Below are 23,632 nucleotides of genomic sequence, written 5' to 3'. Positions count from 1 at the left end.
TGTGCTCACACAAGTCTCTGACAATTGTATATTACGTGAATGAATTATAACAATACAACATGTCTGTTTCTTTACTCGTTGTGTCATTACTGTGGAAATGTTAGCTGGGAACTGCATCTCAAGTGTTGGAATCCCTGTATGGTGAAGTCTGATGACACTGGACACCTATGATAGTTTATAGGATTGGCATGCAGAGCAACACCACAATAAGGTGAAATGTATCTCGTGGGCAGACACAAAGCCTGCCAGTGAACACCTCACTCAACCATGAAGATCCAGGTTAGAACTGGTCTTCTGAAACCCATGTTTGTCGTAAGAGGCAACTAACGGGATTGGCTGGTCAGACTCGCTGACTTGTTTGACACATCATGACATCGCAATTGATAGATCGATGCTCATGCTGTTGATCACTGGATTGTCTGGCCCAAACACGATTATTTACAGACTGCGACCACATGTAGATGGAATATTGCTGAGTGTGGCGTTTAACAACAAACAAGACTAAGCAAAGATTACCAGACTCTGATCCGACAGCTGCCATCTTAATGCTGAGTGCCAGCCAGGGTAACAAGTACCATGTTTATGGTTTGGCAGGGGATGGAACCACCAAACTTCCACTGTCTCCATAGAGACTGTTCTGACAAGATCATGCAAACCTTGTATTTCCACAACCTGCAGATCGCCCACTGCCGAGGGTCAAAGTTCAATTACAGTTGTGCAAAGACCTTAACCATTTCAAGTGTTGGAGTGACAAGGACATGAAACATAGTTGTCATAATAATTTATTTGTGATACCTGTCTGGACTGGTATGAAGGTGGAGTTAGCTGATGTACAGGAATGCTGCACATGGTGTACACGAACACCGTATACAGACTACATAGTTTATAATACACTATATACATGGTTTGTTTCAGCAATGACTAATAAATATCTCCTTTTTGATATAGCCATGCAACTGCTAAAATATTTCACAAAAATTATCAAATTGTAAAATGTAAACATATCTGTCAAATTTCATAAACCTTTCATGCTGTGGAAAGGTACACCTGTGTCACTCTTCTAGAAACCACCAGCAGCAACAGGCACCTGCTATTGTTTACAATGCTGTGTTTCTAAAACTGCTACACACACACTACTGGCCTGGCAGCAGCTACAAGCACCTGCTAACGCACCAACAATAAAATGTCATCCAGGGTGTTTCCGAGAGCCAAAGGGCCTAATCTCATGGTGAAGATGAGCTCCTGGGCCTACAGGACACCAAGAAATCATGTTTTGGTAATACCTTGTGACAGTTCATTGTACAAAGTCAGTGATAAATGTCTTTTTGCAGAATGAAACATTGCAAGTAAACATTAGAATCTGATTGATGCAGGATATGATTCATTAAATTCTTAAACTGAAAAGACTGATCAATTACACTGAAACACAACAGGTCCAGTTTACACAAATTTAAAGATTGAGTTATAAGTTAACAGTGACACCTGGACAGGAAGAGAACACAAAAACACATGGTGAAAATAAGGCACTACTGACTTCAATATCAACCCCAACACAATGACCACAGTGAGTTGGTTTTTAACACTGCTTTGAACAGAAATCCTGCAGTATCAAGGAATGTCAGCTTGAGGGAGAAAAACCTCAAGTGATGACAGTTTCAGACATTTACTATTTTGTTAAAACCCATGAGCACAGGTATGGTGCTGTCCAACCTACAAACCAAAATGAGATCCGACCCCACAATCTTAGGTTCTTGAGTGCTCAAGGGATGCAACTCTACACAGTGTATTGTGACAGTGTATACAGGGCACCTGTTCCCCAACAGGAGTACATAGTACAGGTACTTACAGAGTAACATATCATGGCACCTGGGCTGGCATCTTGTAGTACCATTATGCATCAGCAATATGACATCAGCATGTAACCATGGTAACAAACAGTGACTTGGTAACCAGACAAACATATAATGTATAAAATGATAAACATACAAATGTAAAACTGTGACAGTTAAAAAAGACAATCAATATCTGTATTTCGTTAACCAGGAAGTTACCACAGTGCCACTGACAGTTTCATCCAGCTGTCGTCATGGTTACAGATTGATAACAGACATAGAGCCCTTTTTCAGTTACATTAGTTAAAATGGGAGAGTCAGCATTCATTTCTTCATTTACAATCATCCACACATAGAAATCTGTCCAAATCTGTCAAATATCACATTTTGAAACAACCATAGAGGGTTGAGTCACTCAGCTTCCTCAATCAAGCCAGCTGTTTTGACGGACACATCCTGACTAAGAGAGACATCATGGCGCTGCCTGCTGCACTCTATACTCCAGGTGTGATTTTGCTGTGAAACTAGAACACTTCTACATTCAAAGATTTCTTCATCCAGATCTTGTATATCTGCTCCACCTAGACTGGCATCAGGTTTACAAAGTCCTCAGATGGCAAAGCTGATACTCCATGCTCAGCATGGTAAACTATCACAGTGTTCGTTACATTCTTTCACATCAGTCATCCATCTAACCTGACTGAATTCCATGCCAGTCACACCCATAAGTTTTCTGGATCTGTGAGTATGACCATGTTGAGCACTACTTAACAACACCCAACTCCGGTATCAAATATCTTAAAGTATACAGCTGTCAAGGTCATCTGACGGCCCCTCACTGTTCTGGGTAAAGTGTTCATTTTCTTCCCAAATCTCTCATTCCGAGTTTGGCATGCTGAGATCAAGGTCTTTTCCTCACATTCATCCATTCCATGGGTTTGTGTACAGATCCATGGTCTTCTCATATCTCCCACTCCCAGTTTCTGGTGGAGCAATCAAGGTAGTTACCTCACATCCAGGCCTGTCTTCGTCCCTGTTGCTGCAGGTGAAAATATACTGATCACATCATACATGTAACCTGGCTCTCTTTGGTGTCCATCCATGTACACCCATGTCTCACATCGTGGTGGATACACAATGTCTCTGAATGTCTATGTGTTTATCAGTGGTATACATATCCTGTATATATCCAGTGTATATCATTTACAGCAGATTATCACCTACAACTGGAGTATTATCTAGAGTATACAGTAAACTATGGTTGTAACATACTCAAAGGGACCAGCAATTTTAGTATGTTTAACTGTAGTTTGTTATATTCATTTCAACCTGAATATACAGCCAGTGGTTGGGACCAAATATGGTTTGTTATGTACATCCGTTCATTATAAACATGTTCGTTAAACATAGATTACGGTATTACCTATATCACATCTGAGATGGATATAACCTAATCATGGTATACTTCAAAGTTGTGGATCATCTACCTATAGTGTATTTCTAAGAATTTCCAGCTGTATGGCAGCTGTCTGTAAATAATAAAGTCTGGATTAGACAATCATGATTCTGAGATATATATCACCTACCTAAGGTATATTTCTGAGATGAATCTCATCTACCCGTGGCGTATGTCTGAGATTTATATCATCTACCCATGGTGTATGTGTGAGATGGATATCACCTAAGTGTGTCTGATTTATATCATCTACCCATGGTATGTCTGATATGATCAACATCTACCCATGGTGTATGTCTGAGATGGATATCACCTACCTATGGTGTATGTCTGAGATGGATATCATCTACCCATGGTGTATGTCTGAGATTTATATCATCTACCCATGGTGTATGTCTGAGATGGATATCACCTACCCATGGTGTATGTCTGAGATTTATATCATCTACCCATGGTGTATGTCTGAGATGGATATCACCTACCCATGGTGTATGTCTGAGCAGCATTTATATCATCTACCCATGGTGTATGTGTATGTGTATGTCTGAGATGGATATCACCTACCCATGGTGTATGTCTGAGATGTATATCACCCCCACCCATGGTGTATGTGGTGAGATGTTTATATCATCTACCCATGGTGTATGTCCATGATTTATCTTCACCCTGGTGTATGTCTGTGATTGGATATCATCTACCCATGGTGTATGTCTGAGATCTATATCATCTACCCATGGTGTATGTCTGAGATTTATATCATCTACCCATGGTGTATGTCTGTGATGGATATCACCTACCCATGGTGTATGTCTGAGATTTATATCATCTACCCATGGTGTATGTGTGAGCAGCATATAACCTACCCGTGGTGTATATCCATGAATCTTCATCCTGTTAGTCTCCTGACGAAGCATCTCCTCATAATCATCCACCGCCGCCTTCTCCTCACGTAGTTCCTCCTGTAGCCGCTGCCTTGCTGACTCCTCACGGTCTCGCCGAGCAGTTACCTGACAAATGACATTACTTGTGCTGTTATCTCTTGACTATATCATATAACCATATATCTCACCTGTTGACCATACTGTATAACACCACATCGGACCTGTTCAGCATACCATATATCGACATATCTAAGTCATTCAACAACTATATAGCTACATCTCACCTGCTCAGCATACCCAGGGGCGGATACAGCTTTTTGAGAAAGGGGGGGTGCACACTATGGAGAAAAGGGAGGGTGCACACTTCATTTTCACCTGAGTTTCAATGGTCATTTAATAAACTTTCAGGACAAAAGGGGGGGTGCACACCCCTGCACCAACCCCACCCCACCTCTGGATCCGCCTATGATACCATATACCAACATGTCTAAGTAATTTGTTGTATATAGTTACATCTCACCTGTTCAGCAAGGTTCAGCTTGAGCTCCTCCCGGGCTGCCTCCTGCTGCTCCTGGTCACGGCGAGTCAGCTGACTGGCGATCTCCATCTCCCTCACTAACTGCTCTCGCTGCTCCAGGATCTCTTCCTCTCGCTGCTGAATCACCAACATCTTGTCCGAAATCTGTTCCTGCCTGCTTGCCAACACCTGCACAACACAACACACCATCAGTGAACCACAACAGCACACAAGCATGGTATGACACAAGATCAGTATGGCAAAATACGGTGCCACAGTAACTGTTAATTGAATCACTTTTTAGTCGGTCACCAATATACTGCATGGGGTAACTAGTGTCCAGAGCCAAACCCTCCCACCCCACAAGAACCAAGTCACACCCCATCCTCAAGAGGGAAGTGGCACCTTCTCCCCCAACACCCTATCTCACAATTTCCCCAACACCCTATATCACAATTTCCCCAACACCCTATCTCACAATTTCCCCAACACCCTTTCTCACAATTTCCCCAACACCCTATCTCACAATTTCCCCAACACCCTATCTCGCAATGCCCAAAAGTCCACTTTTCTGAGTCAGCACACACCTTCATCATGACAAAGTGACACCCCTCCCTAACCAAGTTGTCCCACATCTTCATCATGTCCCCAGCCTGAAGCTTGTCCCCAACCCCACCCTGAGGCCCCACACCTAATCAGCACCCACCTTCATTACGACAAAGTGGCACCCCTCCCTAACCAAGTTGTCCACATCTTCGCCATGTCCCCACCCTGAAGCTTGTCCCCACCCCCCACCCTGAGGCCCCACACCAACATCACAACAAAGTGGCACCCGTCCCTCACCAAGTTGTCCACATCTTCACGCCATGTCCCTAGCCTGAAGCTTGTCCCCACCCCACCCTGAGGCACCTACATCACAACAAAGTGGCACCCCTCCCTCACCAAGTTGTCCCACATCTTCGTCATGTCCCCAGCCTGAAGCTTGTTCCCACCCCCACCCTGAGACCCCATACCTTCATCACGCGACAAAGTGGCACCCGTCCCTCACCAAGTTGTCCACATCTTCGTCATGTCCCCACCCTGACGTTTGTCCCTAACCCACCCTACGGCCCCACACCTAGTCAGCACCCACCTCCTGCATGAGCCTCTCCCTGGCCTGCTTCTCCTTCTCCCAGTCTGCCTCCCGTTTCTGCCACATCCTCGCTGCCTCATCCCTGAAAGACAACCGACACTCAGTCTCTGTCTCCTCAATCAAAATGTTCTCAATGTTATGCTTACACATTAATACTAAGATAATATAAATGCTGAAAGTTCCCATGACAGTTACAGACCAGGGCCTAGATTTTCGAAGCTCTCTTAGCGCTAAGATAGTCGTAAGTGCCATACATTAACATTACCTTACAACTATCTTAGCTCTAAGAGAGCTTCGAAAATCTAGGCCCTGTTAACCTGGCACAGTACCCAGAATTATTGGCCAGGGCTCCAGATAATTTTTCAACATCAGGAGTACGTACTCCTTATTTGTACAATACGGAGTACTGGAAAACCTTAAGTGTACATTTAGAGTACTGAATGGAAGTTAATGGACTATCAGTAATCTTGTTTCGTTTCATATGCACCACAACATTGCTACTCTTGTGTAAACAGGTCAATAAACAATAAAGCAATACTTTTTTCAGATAAATACGTCTGTAAATGATTCTAAGACCGTACATCATTGCTGTGGTGCGTATCTGCTATGTTTTCTAAATTATTTCCTACCGTATCGAGCATATTGCTTATCTGTACATACGCAGATACGGCCCTTATCTGGAGCCCTGTGGACCCTGACTATACTCACTGGTAGAGCATGTCCAGCTCTGCTTCTCTTGCCTTCTCCACTCTCAGCTGGTCCTCAATCACCTGAAACAACAAGTCAGCAAATATTCAAATGAAATTGAAACAAATTGAAGATTTCAGATTCTGCTTTTCTGAATGTAACTAACCATCTCCTAGAGAATCTTCTCCTATGTATTCTAATACATGTGTACCTGTTTCATCCAGGTGGCATCAGCCTTGGCCTTCTCCTTGCGGGCTGTGTGAAGGATGAGGTCGGCCTCCTCCTTCTCAAGCAGAGCCTCTAGCAGCTTGTGGTCCTGTTCCTGAACACACAAGAAACAGTCAATTTATATCCTTTATGTTACATACTGTCATATATCCATCTAAGTGCAGTATGTGTGTTTACTGCAGTTCCTTACACCATGTGTTATATCCCAGTATGTCACATCTTGTGTTATATACCTATAGGCTATATCCTGTGTTATACCAGTGTATGCTATACATTGTTTCATATGCTGTGTTATAGCCCTGTATGCGATACCCTGAGTTAAACCACTGTATGCTTTAAATCCTGAGTAATACTGCTCTATGCTATAATTTGTGTTACATCCTATGTTATACTGCTGCATGCTTAACCCTGTGTTAGACCCCTGTACGAAATACCTGTGTTATAACCCTGTATGCTATAACTTGTGTTATACCACTGTATGCTATATCCTGTGTTATACAGCTGTATGCAATACCCTATGTTATAACCGTGTATGTAACTCACCAGCTCTTGCTGTATTTGTCGAGAGCGCCGCATCAGCTGGGCCTTGTGTTGCCGCAACAGGATTCGCCTGAAGCACACATTACAATATTCTGTTTCAAAGTTGATTCACTGGCTAGTCAGTATTACTGAAAAAATCTGAGCCTAAAATTGAACAAAACTATCAAGCGACTGGTGAAACAAACCAGTGACCCAAACTGTTGAATCCAGTAAGTGAACGAGACAGAAAGTCCCAACACAGAAAGCACACAGAGAACATAGATGGCGACCTACCCAAACTCCTGTTTCTTGCGAGCATCCTCTGTCCTCCTCCGTGTGTCCTCCAATTGCTCCAGCTCCCACTGTTGTCGCTGTAGACTGTCTTGCTCATATTTCAACATGGCCGTCTGTGGAGAGAACAGCCACTTTTGTAGTTCTCTCCACACACAGAATACACATAGCCTTCTTCATACCTTGTATGTTACTACACTCATATCTTCAAAGGTAGTGCAAGAGTGAATGCTGTTTGCAATTTTCAGTTATACCTGGTAACCGTAGCCATATCATCCATCTCTAAGAAACAGGCTAGCTATTCTCGAAACGTTCGTAGCACTACGAACTTCTTAAGCCCATTCTTAACACATTGGCTACGATCAAAGTTAAGAATTCTTAGGGCTACGAACGTTTCGAAAATAAGGGCCCAGGCCTCTTTTTCCAAACAAGATCATCCAATTCAAGCCACAAGCCCACATTATCATCCATCTCAAGACAAACTCAAGACAAACTGCCCACATTATCATAACCTCAGACAAACTGCCTACATTATCATCAACCTCCAGACAAACTGCCTACATTATCATCAACCTCCAGACAAACTGCCTACATTATCATCAACCTCCAGACAAACTGCCTACATTATCATCAACCTCAAACTGCCCAGACAAACTGCCCACATTATCATCAACCTCCAAACTGCCTACATTATCATCATCAAACTGCCTACTTTATCTCCAGACAAACTGCCCACATTATCATCAACCTCCAGACAAACTGCCTACATTATCATCAACCTCCAGACAAACTGCCTACATTATCATCAACCTCCAGACAAACTGCCTACATTATCATCAACCTCCAGACAAACTGCCTACATTATCATCAACCTCCAGACAAACTGCCCACATTAAACTGCCTACATTATCATCAACCTCCAGACAAACTGCCCACATTATCATCAACCTCCAGACAAACTGCCTACATTATCATCATCCAACCTCCAGACAAACTGCCTACATTATCACATTATCATCAACCTCCAGACAAACTGCCTACATTATCATCAACCTCCAGACAAACTGCCTACATTATCATCAACCTCCAGACAAACTGCCTACATTATCATCAACCTCCAAACTGCCTACATTATCATCAACCTCCAGACAAACTGCCTACATTATCATCAACCTCCAGACAAACTGCCTACATTATCATCAACCTCCAGACAAACTGCCTACATTATCATTATCATCAAACCTCCAGACAAACTGCCTACATTATCTCCCTCCAGACAAACTGCCACATTATCATTATCATCATTATCCTCCAGACAAACTGCCTACATTATCATCAACCTCCAGACAAACTGCCCACATGCCTATCATCAACCTCCAGACAAACTGCCCACATTATCATCAACCTCCAGACAAACTGCCCACATTATCATCAACCTCCAGACAAACTGCCTACATTATCATCAACTCCAGACAAACTGCCTACATTATCATCAACCTCCAGACAAACTGCCCACATTATCATCAACCTCCAGACAAACTGCCTACATTATCATCAACCTCCAGACAAACTGCCTATCATCATCAACCTCCAGACAAACTGCCTACATTATCATCATCAACCTCCAGACAAACTGCCTACATTATCATCAACCTCCAGACAAACTGCCTACATTATCATCAACCTCCAGACAAACTGCCTACATTATCATCAACCTCCAGACAAACTGCCTACATTATCATCAACCTCCAGACAAACTGCCTACATTATCATCAACCTCCAGACAAACTGCCTACATTATCATCAACCTCCAGACAAACTGCCTACATTATCATCAAACCTCCAGACAAACTGCCTACATTATCATTATCAAACTGCCAGGTTAATTATCATCAACCTCCAGACAAACTGCCCACATTATCATCAAACCTCAAACTGCCCACATTATCATCAGACATCAACTGCCCAGACAAACTGCCCACATTATCATCAACCTCCAACCTCCCAGACAAACTGCCCACATTATCATCAACCTCCAGACAAACTGCTGCCCTCCACATTATCATCAACCTCCAGACAAACTGCCTACATTATCATCAAACCTCCAGACAAACTGCCTACATTATCATCAACCTCTGCAGACAAACTGCCTACATTATCATCAACCTCCAGACAAACTGCCTACATTATCATCATCATTATCAACCTCCAGACAAACTGCCTACATTATCATCAACCTCCAGACAAACTGCCTACATTATCAAACCTCCAGACAAACTGCCTACATTATCATCAACCTCCAGACAAACTGCCCACATTATCATCAACCTCCAGACAAACTGCCTACATTATCATCAACCTCCAGACAAACTGCCTACATTATCATCAACCTCCAGACAAACTGCCTACATTATCATCAACCTCCAGACAAACTGCCTACATTATCATCAACCTCCAGACAAACTGCCTACATTATCATCAACCTCCAGACAAACTGCCTACGATTATCATCAACCTCCTCCAGACCACATTATCATCAACCTCCAGAAACAAATCCACCTCATCATCAACCTCCAGACAAACTGCCCACATTATCATCAACCTCCAAGGACAGTAGTCACACCCACACTACCATCCACCTTCCAGATATGTGCCCCTCCCCGACTCACCTCTTCCTCCCTCTTCTTCAGCTCCATCATCTGCTCCTTCAGGACTTCCTTCAGCCTCTTCTCCTCCACCAGTTTCTCCTCTGCACGCTGTTTCTCCGCTTCCACAGCAGCCTGTCTCTCCAGCTCCATCTCCTCCTCATACTTCTCCTTCTCGCGCCGTGCACTCTCCATCCTCTGTCAACAGGCAGCCAGTCAGTGTAGAACAACATACAGGACTCATGGAAACATGCCTGTCTACATATGATACTGTCAGTCCAATCTTATATTCAGTCAGTTAACAAAGTGCTTGAAAACGAGTGATTACAAATTATCCACTTGCACCATCTTCTAGTAATCCAGAAATTTGTGAATTTGAACAATTTTATTTGGAATGGTATAGTCCACGGCCCCATTCCACAATGCAATCTCAGTACTAAGATGATCATACCGTCCACACTTTAACAAATAACTTATGACAATCAAAGCGTTGATCTGTTTGTAGAACTGTGTGCAGATCCCCAACCTTTCCTTGATTATGCCTTTAATGCTGTACTTCGTGACTATAAGGAAGGGTGACTGGCTGACTGACCCACCTCTCTCTGCTCTTCGACCTGGTCCGGCCATGAGTTGACCACATGCTCCTGCAGCAGGCTCTGTTCCACCTGAACAAAATCACAAACAACATCTTACACTGCAAACACAACCATGTCAATACATCTAGTATATACCTGTAGACTGACAAATTTTTATGGATAGTTAGTGAGTGTAGTTTTACGCTGCACTCAGCAATATTCTAGCTATATGGCAGCAGTCTGTAAATAATAAAGTCTGGACCAGACAATCCAGTGATCAACAGCATGAGCATCGATCTACACAATTGGGATACGATGACATGCATCAGCCAAGTCAGTGAGCCTGACCACCCGATCCTGTTAGTCGCCCGTTACAAGCATGGGTTACTGAAGATCAATTCTAATCCAGAATATATAGATAACAACTTCTTTTATTTTGTATTTTTCACTATTAAAGAAGTAGTTGTCCATAAACATTTATCATATTTGTACTTCCCAACTTCTAAAATGCCACTCAAAGATGGTACATACCATCATTAATATACCTGTGGACAGATCATGTTCTTTTCACATACCAATATACATGTCCACATATTCTCTTATCCAGTGTATTAAATTTCCACATAGTATTTATATTCCAGAATCATTTTTCCAAACATTTCAGTTAATAAACAAGCACAACCAGTTCAGCTAACCAGTTTCATTGGCAAGGTGATGAGTGATGTCATTTGATTGTGACTGTGATGTCATGGTAACCATTATCTGATGATTATATGATGCAATTTCATCTAACCTAGATCTCCTCTGGAATACCACACCATACCTATGAGTGAGAGACATTTTGTTATTGACATTATGAGTAATAAGACACTGATAAGAGAGCAGGAAGCAGAATCAATAACTGGTGATGGACTTTACATACTAATCATGATAAAATGGAAAAGACACTGGACAACTGTGTGCCCAACACACATGTTAGCTCACCTTCCTAATGTCGGGGTTATTCTGCTTCCAGTGTTCATACAGCTTCTCATCTGCCATCTGCACACAACATCATCATCATATATGTACCGCAAAACTTTTGTGTTGACAAGTAAGTGAGTGAGTGTAGCTTTATTCAGCTTTTAGCAATATTCCTGCAATATCAGGGTTGGGAACATCAGAAATGGGCTTCACACATTGTACCCATGTGGGGAATCGAATCCGGGTCTTCGGCGTGACAAGCGAATGCTCAAACCACTGTGTTGAAAATTGGATGTACAGTCAGTGTCAGTAAGTGTCAAGCACAATGTGAAGCTTGATAGTCTCTTACAGCCAACCAAGATTGTTGAGATTACCGTAAGTCTAGTGAGTGAGTGAGTTAAAGTTAATATTTAACGTCACATCGGCAATATCTCAGCCATAGTAAAAATACTAGAGAATCAGAGATAGAACACCAAAGCATATAAGAGTTACATGTCTTACATGTTTTCTTTTCTCCTCACGAGCACTTTTCAGACCATCTGCTCGATTCCTCATCTCCTCCATACGACTGTAGTTGTCACGCGAGTAACCCCGCAGCTCAGCCTGGAGTGGCACAGTCAGACGGTTTATATGAGAGTGCATGAATGTGTAACTTCACTGAAGTGTGACTGAAAACATTTTGTGATAAAAACAGGGACTACAAAGTTATGGTAGTGAATGGATTGTGGGGTTTTATCATATCTGAGTGTATATAATTAACTGGATAAATGAAGATAAGCTGAGCTGTATCTGAGTGAGACTGTGATTCAATTGTGTTTTATGCTGCTTTTAGGAACATTACAGCAGTATCACGGCAGATGACACCAGGAATGGGCTTCACACATTGTAGACATTTGGGGAATCAAACCTGGGGCTTTGGCATGATGTGCAAACACCTTAACCAGAAGGCTACCCCACTGCCCCAACCTGTATCTGAAACTGATGCTAAGCTAGAAAGAGGAGTTGTTTGCTACACTGCTGCAAGCAATATCATCCCTAGAGAGACATTACTAATGTACTGGAATACAAGGGCACCTGGCATTACCTCAAACTGGAGATTCTCCTCGTGTATGAGCTCTGCTAGCTTAGATCGCCTCCGCTTCAAGCTGAGAGCTTTGATATCCTTCTCTGTCCGTGACTTGTAGGCATCCATGCTGCAATCCAGGAATGGACGATCAAATTAAAACACAGAGTTCTACTTCAGATAAACTTGTATCTAACTCATAGCTTAAACAGTTGCCAAGACTGATTTATATCGGGTGTGAAATTTCAGGTTTCACCAGCTGATGGATTAATGAAGTAACTGATTTGAAGTGAATGGTGAAAAATTATTTCAGTTTTGTGTGTGAAGAAATCCAATAAAATCATGTTGCCTAACCAAGGATCATAATCAAAGAGGAATCTGGCATTCGAACCAATAACCAGAAAATCCTGGTGTCACTAAGGGAGTCAACTCTGCATAGTGAACTGTGGTATCTCAGACTACAAAGCAACCACTGAAGCTGGGTTTCACAATGTCCAATAACGTTTGAGTTTGAAATGACACCAGTTTTAAATGTTTTCCACACTGGTGAAAGCAGCATGGTTATGGTACTGACAAACCCTGAAACAACTGAGGTGAACTGGGATATGAACCCACAATTATTGGTTTCTGGAATGCCCAGCTGATCCTACTCACAACTGAACAACTTCCCCGTAATATCACGGCATAACTCCCCCATAACCAGTGTTCACGAATGGTGTTTCAAAGTCACAGGACATTGGGTCCTGTAAGTTTCAGATGTCTGTCTGACCCATTGAAAATGCACAGGACCCATGGAATGAAATTAAACACACATTTCAGATTTAATATTTCTTATAATTGGCATTGAAATTATTAACAAACATAAGATTTATAAACAGCAAACAAGTGTCACATGTCACATAAAACAACTTCAGTCAAAGTCATTGTGAAATATACAGTCAGACACTGGGGCTGGCGGGTTGTAGACTTCTATCGGACCGTTGGCGAATCTGCCGGATTTGTCAGAGGGTCAGACGCTATTCGTGAACACTGTTAAGGAAGTCATTGTACTGTAGAGTGTGATTTTGAAGTAAGTCATTTCTAGTGCAATTAATAGTTCACTGTCACAAAAATGTGTACATTTATCAAAATATTGATGTAAGTCATTTCTAGTGCAATTAATAGTCTACTGCCACAAACATGTTCACATTTATCAAAATATTGATGTAAGTCATTTCTAGTGCAATTAATAGTTTACTGCCACAAACATGTTCACATTTATCAAAATATTGATGTAAGTCATTTCTAGTGCAATTAATAGTTTACTGCCACAAACATGTTCACATTTATCAAAATATTGATGTAAGTCATTTCTAGTCAATTAATAGTTTACTGCCACAAACATGTTCACATTTATCAAAATATTGATGTAAGTCATTTCTAGTGCAATTAATAGTTTACTGCCACAAACATGTTCACATTTATCAAAATATTGATGTAAGTCATTTCTAGTGCAATTAATAGTTTACTGCCACAAACATGTTCACATTTATCAAAATATTGATGTAAGTCATTTCTAGTGCAATTAATAGTTTACTGCCACAAACATGTTCACATTTATCAAAATATTGATGTAAGTCATTTCTAGTGCAATTAATAGTTTACTGCCACAAACATGTTCACATTTATCAAAATATTGATGTAAGTCATTTCTAGTGCAATTAATAGTTTACTGCCACAAACATGTTCACATTTATCAAAATATTGATGTAAGTCATTTCTAGTGCAATTAATAGTCTACTGCCACAAACATGTTCACATTTATCAAAATATTGATGTAAGTCATTTCTAGTGCAATTAATAGTCTACTGCCACAAACAAGTCATTTCTAGTGCAATTAATAGTCTACTGCCACAAAAATGTTCACATTTATCAAAATATTGATCCTACTCACAACTGAACAACTTCCCCATAACATCTGAATGCATTATAAGCATTGGTAAGCAACATATCAGTTGTTTTTAGAAATATTCCTGCTATTAAGAAGCACCATGATTTTCATTCACACATCATATCCATGAGTGGAATTGAACCAGGCCCTTTGATATCCCCAAGTGAACATTCTACCACTGAGCCACCCTGATCCCCTGAAGACGTCAAGTTATGTACCACCTGTCCTGAAATGACTGATCAGACATCCATGTTTTCTTCTTGGAGGCGTCAATGTCCATCTTGTTGAAGTGGTCAGATGCTTCTGACCACTTCTGTCTGAAATCTGTCTCATGATTTCGACGACTAACGATTGCCTGCTCATAGATATTGCGTCTGCTTGTCCAGTAGCCCGGGATTGTGGGTAATGCCATTCTAAAAAACTGAAATTTGTTTGAAAATGTAATCACAGTCTGTAAATAGGAGTTAAAACATAATCAAACGCTTTATGTTTACCTCTTACATATGTTCTGCATATGCTTGGTGCATTATCGAATCGACTCGAATGTGTGAAAACATTTGTTCAGAGACATCCTTATGACAACCAGCTCTAACACTATGTTATTTCTGCCACAAGTCTAACGTGACATTTTTATATGAATATATTTTTATATGATAGGCTGACCATTAAGACAAATGCTTGAGAAATTTCATCCTGAGCACTTATATATATCCACTGTACCCGATAACCAATCTTTTGCTAGTAAATAAACATGATTAACTAGTAAGTTGTTAAATACAATCCTTCAATTAAAAACCTCCTTAAAATGACAAACATATTTTCAGTTATAGCATATATCACGGGACCCTGTATTATCATGGTAGTTAATGTTGTCACTATCGGGATTATGAATGCCTATTGACATTTGGCAGTTTGTATATATTTTCACTTGACTGATGTTTACTGTCCATTTCAGTCGAAACTCTGATTGCCTCATTTTACCTGGAAATTGAAACAACTCTCTATTATCGCGGTATTGCTATTTTCTTACTATGGCAGGCGGTACAAGCAAATGACACTGTCAAACGTTTACTTGAGACAAGAAATGAATCTAAATAGTATTAATGTTAAAAAATATTTAGGAATTTCATTAAGATTAGTAATATGATCATGTTTTTAACCAAAACATCTGCAACTTCTATTCATTTACATACAAGGTAACAATAACGTAAAAATCATTTCTTGCAATTGCCACCTTAAAGCGTGCCATACAATTTGCTGCCGTGTGCAAGGTAAAGTTACACAATATGTCATTTCCTGTTATAGTTTGGGGGGAGAAATTACGCAAATGACCTTATAATTGTCACAGGATTACCCTTGACAAAGTGAAATTTGATTCATGCAAGTTTCAAAATGTTCCAGAAGTTACTGCAAAGATAAATACTTTCTATGATTAGACATGACATTCCAATAAAATCAATGACTTTTTCAAAAGCGATGAATATTTTTCACGTAATTTGCATATGTAAACAGCCGATGCGGGGCATGGTGTTTCTGCTTTGCCGATGTTTTCACGTGCTTTGCCGATGTTTTCACGTGCCGAGATAATAGAGAGCCCGCGATAATAGAGAGTCCCAGTATGAGACTTGGCCAGCAAATGTTTTCCGAATATGCTGAACATTTACACTGGCTCAAGTGGATTGTGCCTATGAACATGATTAAACCTTGCAAGTGATGCACTTGTAAAGTTTAGAAAAAAGGCAAACGAATGTAAAAACGATAAAGAGAACACACCTTTAGATTTGGACATTGTGTTAAAATTCTAACTTTAGAGATTTCATATGACATTCAAATTGCATGATATTTATGACAACACTCGTTTGTAAAACTCTAACTCCAATCTATTTTAGTGTTTCCAACTACATGGCAATATTTGTAATTCGCCTAGAAATATATCAAGGTATAATAAAATGTCATGTATTGGAAGTCAATCATCGATTTTACAGCGCTGACATTGTTTGAAATATTACAAGACTGATCATGTTCTCACACTATCCCTAAGTCCGGAAGCAAAACCCTTCACATCTCACAATTGTACTTACATATTTTTATTTACCGCCACGTAGCTAGATATTTCCGACGGATATATAACTTCTTCTTAAACTTCCCTCACTTAATGCTCGAATATCGTGACATTATCATATTTTGGAGCATAAATTTCGTTTCGAATGACAACAAACTCGTTCATGGCGGGCGTAATGCGCATGCGCAAACATGCTTAAAAAAGTGTTATTTGGCAGACATGAATCTTGTTCGTATGAGGGTGGCGTTCTACGAAGCAGCCAAAATGCAGGAAATCCTATAATGAGGACAAATAGCAGTAGACATTGCTTACTCAGTAGAGGGCAGAGATGGTAATATAATGTATGTTCGATTGGCGTTTACGAAATATCGTCGTTAATCGGTCTCAGAAATTACTGTCTTGGACCGGCACTATTACCAAACTCACCAGACATGATAACAGTATGAACGGACACAGTGGGTGAATTTCAAGTTTGACTACAGCTATATAGACAGCTTGGCATTCAGTATGTGGCTGATTTTGCGTGACTGTGTCACTTAAACCACAGTAAATGTATACAGTGTGGTTAGTATTAGCATTTGGTTGTTAGTATTAATATGAGTGAGTGAGTTTAGTTTTACGCCGCCTTTGGCAATATCACCGCGAGGGACACCAGAAATGAGCTTCACACATTGTGCCTATGTGGGGAACCGAACCCGGGTCTTCGGTGTGACGAGCGAACGCTTTAACTACTAGGCTACCCCACCGTCCCCTGTATTAAGTTTAGCATTTAGTTTTAGTATTAAAATCAGTATTGATATTACTAGTTTGTATTAGTACATAATCTACACCTTGAGGCCATACTTCGGGTATCTCAATATGCAAAGAGATGTTAATATGTTTTCGGGTTTTTCGTTTTTCTTGTTTTTCTTGTTGTTTGAAGCCACACTCAGCAATATTCCGGCTATATGGCGGCGGTCTGTAAATAATCGAGTCTGGACCAGACAATCCAGTGATCAACAGCATGAACATGGATCTACCCAACAGGGATACGATGATATGTGTCAACCAGGTCAGCGAGCCTGACCACCCGATACCATCAGTCGCCTCTTACGACAAACATTGGGTACTGAAGATCAATTCTAACCCGGATTTTCAAGGGTAGTAAGTCCTCAAGAAAAACGTAAACAAGTGAAAAACGACTGACATGATGAGATTGGTGTTGAACCACGATTTGTCATAAAACTGTTGCATAAACTGAGTACAAACAGTACCTTGTTCAACCTCTTTTTCCATCGATCATCGCAGCTTTGTGTTTGAATCGAATTCAAATGGCACCAAGCGAAAACTGAACGTCCAATCAAAAGACATTTATAAGCGAAAGGAATTGTATGCTAGATGTCTCCGAAAGCGAAGCTCTAGTTTCAGATGGCTCTATGGTATATATTCTACCAGCAAGGGGATACAAGAAAACATTGACGCAAGGCAACAAAATATGAACCGGTCAAATCTTTTCATAAACGTTTGTGTTTGAATCGAATGTTCTGTTACTTGGTTGAGTTTGTTATGTCACGGAGAGGTAGCCCCCAAGTCCTATTTGACGGTTATCTTCACACTAAGAATGTCGAGAGACAGTCTTGTGTACACTGGAAGTGTGTTCAGTCTACATACAGAGGAAGAGTCACAACTGTTGGCAATGTTGTAAGGAATACGACAGAACATAATCACCCACCAGAGGATAGTCAGAAGGTCCGGTTTGTCAGCAACCTGAGGAAGAGAGCCAGGGAGGAGTCAACACAGATGCGCACCATCTACAACGACGAGCTCACCAACCTGACCAATGATGAGACACGCACGATGCCATCCTTTCCATCCATGTGCAGCGCCCTGTACCGTCACCGCCAGAAGACGATTCCTGTTTTACCACAGACGAGATCAGAAGTCGACCTTCAAGATCCCTGGACGCAGACAGCAGATGGTCGACCATTCCTCCTGTTTGCTGGCATTTGACATCCTGGCATTTGGCACCCAAGAGAGTATTCAGGCCTTGCAGTCAGCCGAGAACATCTACATGGATGGAACATTCACTGCCTGCCCTGCACTGTGGAATCAAGTCTACATCATACATGCCAGACGTGGGACCACCACATATCCCCTCATATCTTCGCCTTACTTCCCGACCGCCAGACGACGACCTACTCCAGACTCTTCAGACTCCTCAAGGATGAAGTTCAGCGGAGACTCAACAGGCCGCTTGTCCCATCCTGTATCCAGACAGACTTCGAGTTAGCAGCAATCCATGCCTTAGAGACTGAATTTCCAACTGCTGTCGTGAAGGGTTGTTTCTTCCATTTCTGTCAAGCCATTTGGAGGAAGGTTCAGGATCTTGGACTGGCTGCTGCCTACAAAGAAAACCCCGAAGTCACCAAGTGGATCAGGAGAGCAGCTGGGCTACCTCTACTCCCTCAAGACACGGTCCAGGACACGTGGGTAGAAGCCATGGACGACACTCCAGACGTCCCAAGAGCAGTCGACTTCAACGATTACATCGTGACAACCTGGGTCGACGACACAGCCAGATTTCTACTTCCCCTGTGGAACCACAACCTGACAACTGGGCCGAGGACAAACAACAATCTAGAAGGTTTTCACAACCGACTGAACCGTGAAATTCCACAAAGGCATCCGAACATATACAGATTTGTAGAAGTCATTAAGGAGAATTGAACATGCTGAGAGGGTGAAGATTTCACAAATAGACTTTGGTGCTGCGACAAGAAGCAGAAAGCGAGTCTTCAGGGAGATTGACAATCGCCTGTGTAGACTCAAGGAGCAGCTTGAGCTTGGACAGAAATCACCTCTTCAGTTCTTGGACGCCGTCGGCTATCTGCTTAAGCTGGGATAGATTGAAACACTGAATGTTCATAGATTGAAACACTTGACACAAATGACTATGTTAACACTGAATGTTAACAATTAATTGTTAATGTCCATCAAAGAATCATGATGACGAATTATTGTTAATTCTTATTAAAATCTTGATGATGACAAATGATGATCACTTTCCATTAAAATCATTCTCTCAACCTTTTAGTTGTGTGTTGTTATGTCTCTTAAGTGGATTAGTCCATTGTGTGGAATAGGTAACAGGCAGTGAATTAACAGTGCAACAGACCGTAAACTATGTTGTTATAAGCTGTAGGGGTAGTGGCATGTGGGGGTAATGGGGGGTTACCGGTCTGCATTGTGCTCGTCAATCAGGTGATGAGGCTCCAGCTTCATACAAGAGGCCGCCCGATGGAAAACAACGATGAAGTTAATTTGTTCATATTGCCCAATAGTGCTAACCTTTCCAACGGAGAAAAAAACAGCCATGTGTTCGAGAACGGATGGAGACGGCACAGCACAGGTTAATGAATAAATAACTTTGTGTGTGAACGTGCTTTTCGAACACCTGGCTGTCCCTTTCTCTGCACTCCTCCCACGTAACAAACAGTGAACTGTGTCAATACTTTAATGATAGTTTGTTAAACAACATTATTATTTTTTAGGACAAAAATTCTGCGAAAACCTCACAGAGTTGGTATGATGTTTTGATTATGATCAGCGTTTCAGTGAGTATTTTATGTTTATTAGTTTTCGAGTTAGATTGCAATTCATCGGTCCGCTTTTGAGCCAAACGGACTGTAAATTAAGTTCAGTCGCTCACTATACCTAGATCAGGCTTAAACGTTGTCAGAAAAGTATTCGTGAATACAGTAAACAATATACGGTCGAAACCAGACTTTCATTACGCTCGTGTGTGTGTGTGTGTGTGTGTGAGAGAGAGAGAGACTGACTGACTGACTGAGTTTGGTTTTACGCCGCTTTTAGCAATATTCCAGCAACATCACGGCGGGGGACACCAGAAATGGGATTCACACATTGTGCCCATGTGGGGATTCGAACCCGGGCCTTCGGCGCGACGAGCCAACGCTTTAACCACTAGGCTACCCCACCGCCCAGAGAGAGAGAGAGAGAGAGAGAGAGAGAGAGAGAGAGAAGAGAGAGAGAGAGAGAGAGGGAGATGCTCTCATATGCAAGTTCATGCTTTCTAAAGGTATAAAGACTCCATTTATGTAATCTCCAATTTTGTATAAAATATATTTTTCTTCCTGCTGCGTTTGAACAAACTTTGTCATGTTTTTTTAAAAACGTTGCTTTGCTAAGAAAATTATAGCGTCCTGAACTAAACTTTATAAATGTGTTTAGACATATCTGTATATATGCAACTGTTTTGTTCAGTTTAAGTATTATTATACAATAGTTGTATTACTAAATTCAGTTGACAGTCTAGAGATTGCACATGAAATGTACGTCATATACATGACATCATCAGGTTTGTTCAATATTACTCACTCACTCAGTTTACTCACACTCGTAGATTTTTAGATTCATACCTCAATGAACAGAAACAAATACACAGTCAATCCTTAAAATTAAATTAAAAAACAAAATTAGTAATTTTAACAGAATATGCCCACATTCGTGTAAGAAAGATGAACACTGTCAGCGTATGGATATGTCACTTCTGTGAATCAAACTTGGCTCCTATATACACTAAACAACGGCAATCGTTTCCAGTTTTCAGTGCAGTTACTTCGTATGCAATAGCGTTGCATATTAAAATGAAACAATGATTTATTGATAATAAAGTTGTATAAGACTCTGGAATGTCCACAAAGTCAACACAAACGACAAGTAGGCGAGCCGAAAAAAATCACTCGTGAAGAAATTCGATGTTGACGTCATGTAGAGGTAAATAGCTTCGATACTTAATCAAAGCTAGCTAATTATCTTACATGAAGATTTTTCCTGTCTATACATATACAGGAAACCATTTCGTAGCATTCAGTTAAAGACGAGAGAGAAAATTAAAGCCCGATTTTTCACAACAAAACGTTGTAATCAAAAGGGCATATCTAGAGTGTACATTGTATTGTCAGTGGCACCAGCGGTTCACCGTCGAACATTTATGTAGATTTCTATGATTTTTATGGAGTAGCATGTACAATGTGAGTACCCCCCCTCCCCTAAAATTTATGCACAAAGTAAGTGCCCCCTCCCACATGTCATGTACAAAGTCAATGGACCCCCTCCAACCTAGTACATGTGTACAAAATTGATGACCCCCTACCTCCCCAGAACAAAATGGGTGACCCCCTTAAAATCATCATCACGCTCCTTGTCATAAAATTAATGATGAAGAGTCCCTTACCTTATTGTTTTGTTCGGCGTTCTCTGGAACGTCCACCTGTCCACTGCAATGCAAGAAATTCCGTTATTTTCAGTGGACAGCCTTCACAAGCAAGAATTTCCAAAAGAACATTTGTTGAAGCGTTAAAAGTATTTTTTTGTCCAAGTTTATGTTCACCTAGGGTTTTGCATTATTTCTCACCAGATTGTTTGTTGCAATCCGCCCATACTCCTGTCAAATATTCACTTCTGCTTCTATCATTTGAGTGAGGAATTAACGCGCTCGTGAAACTCGTGCAGCGGAAGTGAGCTCTGATTGGTTGAACTCGTAACCATAACAGCACGTGACAGTGCTAGCGAGCACCTGCGTGAAATATACCACGATTCAATCCGGAATCTGACATTTCACCAGCACGAAGGGTTAATTTTGAAGAGACCAACTTTACTGCACTGTGCTCGTTTTCAGAACTTGTAAATGGTTTGCATGAAAAGTATATGACAAGGTGGATGTTATTTTACGTCACATTCAAGATTACTGCACTTATAGTCCTGTAGGTAAAGCTGGGCCTAGATTTTTGAAGCTCTCTTAGGCTGGATTTACACTACGTCAGCATTTTTGACGCATGCGTTACCGAGTGCGTTTTTTCCCAATACACTAGGTGCGAGATGAATATCAGATGGAGGAAATATCCTAGCATCTCTGGCAGTTTCTGTGCATGAGGAAGAGAACAGAACACGGAGATGGTGGGTACATCCCTTAAACCAACGAAGATTACTTGAAGGAGCCTATAATCGTCTTATAGGGGAATTATTAGGGAATTAAATAACATCAGTCTTTTATGTGTTTTCGAAATACTGAACTAAACGTATGTAGAAAATATTTACTTTCATACCAACAGTGTTCTCACATACACTCAAGCATTACAAATTCCACATATATAGAATCTGAGCAGTACTGATTTCCCTGTGGAACAGTTCTGAGGGTTCTGTTGACGTGAACCAAATTGAGCCTCATGAAATATCTGGGCAATTTTATTTTTCATAAGACTGTTAGAAGCATCTTAAAGTAGCTTGTTCTGAGAATGAAATTTATCAAAGGTTTGTCATATTATTGTATATGTTATGCACAGACAAGCGTAGAAACACATTATAAATAATATCTCATCAAAACACAGCCTGTCTGCAATTGGAATCGCGTATTTTTATCGAAAGATGAGGAAATAACCTTACCTGATTGTCAACGTGTTGGGGAAATACCTTATTGGAATGACGTCATCAGGGGAATTCCTCATGCGAGTTCATTTGCGTTGCGTTAAAAACAGGAGGCCTACCTATCTAAATCGCTTCGAATCGCAACGCATGCAAAATTCGTACCTAGTGTATTGTCTAAATGGCAAATGTACTGCTTGCGTTTTTTCGGACGCAACGCAGAGAAAATCGGACGTAGTGTAAATCCAGCCTTAGCGTTAAGATAGTCGTAAGTTAATGTTAATGAATGGCACTTACGACTATCTTAGTGCTAAGAGAGCTTCGAAAATCTAGGCCCAGCACTGTACATCACATGCTTGATAACCGTATTAGCAACTGAACCGAAATGTTACATATATTGTAGTAAAGAAGTTTGTATATCCATAGAA

The 23,632-nt window shown here is 41.0% G+C and overlaps 1 protein-coding gene across 4 annotated transcripts; it reads right to left on the bottom strand.

Annotated features, from left to right (window-relative positions):
- Positions 1-766: 766 nt before the first annotated feature.
- Positions 767-22,253, bottom strand: LOC124283040 (trichoplein keratin filament-binding protein-like). 4 transcript variants are annotated; one of them, XM_046719051.1, is made up of 16 exons: positions 22,198-22,253; positions 22,018-22,060; positions 14,938-15,140; positions 12,811-12,919; positions 12,228-12,329; positions 11,748-11,804; positions 10,785-10,853; positions 10,213-10,386; positions 7,547-7,659; positions 7,277-7,343; positions 6,717-6,827; positions 6,527-6,588; positions 5,819-5,900; positions 4,690-4,875; positions 4,152-4,295; positions 767-2,871 (listed from the first exon to the last, which is right to left on the bottom strand). In XM_046719051.1, the coding sequence occupies exons 1-16, from the start codon at positions 22,221-22,223 to the stop codon at positions 2,842-2,844; spliced, it is 1,578 nt and encodes a 525-aa protein (XP_046575007.1). In that variant the 5' UTR covers positions 22,224-22,253; the 3' UTR covers positions 767-2,841. The 4 variants fall into 4 exon arrangements, with proteins under 4 accessions (XP_046575007.1, XP_046575008.1, XP_046575009.1 ...); XM_046719052.1 differs by having other exon boundaries at positions 14,941-15,140; XM_046719053.1 differs by lacking the exons at positions 22,018-22,060; positions 22,198-22,253 and adding an exon at positions 16,801-16,958.
- Between the last annotated feature and the right edge of the window lie 1,379 nt (positions 22,254-23,632).

This window comes from Haliotis rubra, unplaced genomic scaffold (assembly GCF_003918875.1).
Source record: "Haliotis rubra isolate DU_JTF1 unplaced genomic scaffold, ASM391887v1 Scf309, whole genome shotgun sequence".
Lineage (NCBI taxonomy): Eukaryota > Metazoa > Mollusca > Gastropoda > Lepetellida > Haliotidae > Haliotis > Haliotis rubra.
The sequence above is the reverse complement of the archived record's forward strand: the minus strand, read 5'-3'. Positions and strand labels throughout refer to the sequence as shown.